Here is a 2,836-nt window from a genome sequence, read left to right on the forward strand (position 1 = left end):
GATAAAGAGAGAGAAAGAGAGAGAGAGAGAGAGAGAAAGAGAGAGAGAGAGAGAGAGAGAGAGAGAGAGAGAGAGCGAAAGAAGGACAGAGGAATATGGCGGCTGCCTGCTCACCCATGCTCTTCGACTTGTAACGGCGCAGCGTGGCCGCACGCAGTGTCTTTGCCCGCCGCACAAAGTTCTTGCGCGCGTAGACGGCGTTCTTCATGATGATTGGCTTGTTCGCGTCGATCTGAGCCTCCGTCGCGACGTTTTCAAAGAACTCTGCATGTAGACGAACGCTAGGTCAAGGTCAGAGACGTTGCGAGGTCACGACAACAGGTGGCGTTTGGGTTAATCGAGCACGGAAAGCACGAATAGATTAAATGACTAATAATAATAATATTAATAATAATAATGAATGTTTTAGGTCTGTTGTTATTGCTGACGTGCTTCTTTTGCTGCAGCCGCTCCTGGTGATGTGGTGGTGGTGGTAGTTGTGGGTGTTGTTGTTATCGTTGGAATGATGATTTCAATTGTATTAGTGTTGTAACTGCAATTGGTGATTGTTTATTTTAGTGTTGTTGTCATCATTGTTGTCATCATCGTTGTTGATAGTGTCGTTGTTGTCTTTGTCATTCTGATTGTTGTTGTTGTTGTTGTTGTTGTTGTTGTTGTCAGTTATTATTGCTGTTGTTTTCATTGTTGTTGTTGCTTTTGTAACTGCAATTGCTTGTTGTTGTCATTGTTGATGTTGCACTCGTTGTCATTGTTGTAATTGTGGTCATCATTATCAATGTTTCTATAGTAACTAATTTAAGCCTCAGCTTTATCATGTCTATCATAATGTCGCGCTTGTTGTTGTCACTGTTGTTATTGTCGTCATCATCATCGATGTTGCTAAGGTAACTGATATATTCAGCTTCTTCACATCGCACGTGTTGTTATCATTTTCGTGATTGTCATCATTTCTATGGTAACCGACATAAGCTTTAGCTTCATCACGTTCGTCATAACGTCACACGTGTCATCGTCATCAGCAACGTTTCTACGGCAACAGACGTACGCTTCAGCTTCTTCACGTCCGTCATCATGTCGCACTTGGTCTCGGACGTGATGCTCTCGCGCGTCCTGAACAGCGCCCCCTCTAGGTGGCGTAGCGACTGCTCGGCGTCGTGCAGCCGCCGCTCCGCGTCCATCCTCGCCTCGATCTCGTCCTTCAGATCCCGCTCCGTCATCTGCTTTTGCTCCATCAGTTCCTAGAAGAACGCAGATCCGCGGTCAGCGAGCGCCGAACGACATTAAACATACAGACATGACCAGTAGACACATTACAATGCAGATCGGTGGTCAGCCGATCACATTGATCACGGGGATTCTGGGAATGTGCTTACATTGATGGGGGATTCTGGGAATTTGCTTACATTGGCAGGGGATTCTGGGAATGTGCTTACATTGGTGGGGGATTCTGGGAATGTGCTTACATTGGTGGGGGATTCTGGGAATGTGCTTACATTGGTGGGGGATTCTGGGAATAATTGGTGGGGGATTCTGGGAATGTGCTTACATTGGTGGGGGATTCTGGGAATGTACTTACATTGAGCGTGACCACCAGTTCTTGTGCCTGCTCTCTGTAGTTGTGCTTCTCTTGTGTAAGGATTTCAGCCATCTCCTCGTTCTTACGCAACCTGGCAACAGCAAACAATACGTCAGCCGGTTTGGCAACGAAAAATAATATGTCACCCTACACAGCAATGACAAACAACATGTCAGCCTTTGTGGTAATGACAAAGAATATGTCACCGTACATGGCAACGACAAACAATATGTCCGTCTGCAAGGAAATGACAAACAACATGTTAACATTGACACTGAGATTAATACTGACACACTGTGACTCATTCTGATACCCTGACACTAACGCTGTGATGCCAAATCTGTGATCCTCACACTGTTACACTGACACTCAGGCAGTCACAACCACGTAGACGCTCACCCACACTCACACTCACACTCACACTCACACTCACACTCACACTCACACTCACACTCACACTGCAACACCGCACCGGTGACACCCTCTGTCTCCCTCCCTCCCTCTGAACCACTTGACATCCATCCCCTCCCTCTCTGGGCCGCACGGCCTCCCTCTCTCCCACACTCCCCCCTTCCTCTGCACCCCGTGACCACCTGCCCTCCCTTCCCTCCCTCCTACCATGCCACACGACCCTCCTTCTTTCCGTGCCGCATGACCGTCCCTCCCTCTCTCCCTTCCTATCTCCACGCCAGGTGACTCGCCTTCCCTCCCTCACTTCCGTGCCGTATGACACTCCCTCCCTCCCTCCATCCACGCCATGCGACCCTCCCCCTCCCTCCCTCTGCGCCACGTGACCCTACCTCCCTCTCTCCCTCTCTCCCTCCCTCCACTCCAGGCGACCCACCTTCCCTCCTTCCCCCCTCCCTCCCGTCCGACACTCACGTCTCCTCGGCGTCCTCCTTCGTGTGCGACAGCGTGGTGATGCGCTCCTCGATCGCGCGCAGGTTGGTGCGCAGCTGCTGCGTCGCGTGCGCGAGGCTCTCGTTCTCCTGCGATAGCTGCTGCGTGTGCTGCGCCTTACGATGCAGCGTCGACAGCGTGTTCTCCTTCTCCAGTCGCAGCGCCTGAATGTGCGCGAGAAAGAGAAAGAAAAAGTTAGAGAGAGAGAGAGAGAGTCGAGGGAGAGAGAAAGTCAATAAGAGAGAGAGATAATTAAAGAAAGAGAGAGAGAGAGTCGAGAAAGAGAAAGCGAGAGAGAGAGAGAGAGAGAGAGAGAGAGAGAGTCGAGGGAGAGAGAAAGTCAATAAGAGAGAGAGATAA

At 50.0% G+C, this 2,836-nt stretch overlaps 1 protein-coding gene across 1 annotated transcript in view; it reads right to left on the reverse strand.

The window, feature by feature from the left end:
• Positions 1–2,836, reverse strand: part of LOC106814458 (pleckstrin homology domain-containing family D member 1-like) — a 17,475-nt gene that overhangs the window by 8,143 nt on the left and 6,496 nt on the right. Inside the window, exons 9-12 of the mRNA XM_014818773.1 lie at positions 2,459–2,640; positions 1,577–1,667; positions 1,046–1,238; positions 115–264 (exon numbers count right to left, since the gene is read on the reverse strand). Of these exons, the coding sequence (XP_014674259.1) occupies positions 115–264; positions 1,046–1,238; positions 1,577–1,667; positions 2,459–2,640 (616 nt within the window). The remainder of the gene's footprint in view (positions 1–114; positions 265–1,045; positions 1,239–1,576; positions 1,668–2,458; positions 2,641–2,836) is intronic.

This window comes from Priapulus caudatus, unplaced genomic scaffold (assembly GCF_000485595.1).
Source record: "Priapulus caudatus unplaced genomic scaffold, Priapulus_caudatus-5.0.1 Scaffold927, whole genome shotgun sequence".
NCBI classification, from domain to species: domain Eukaryota; kingdom Metazoa; phylum Priapulida; class Priapulimorpha; order Priapulimorphida; family Priapulidae; genus Priapulus; species Priapulus caudatus.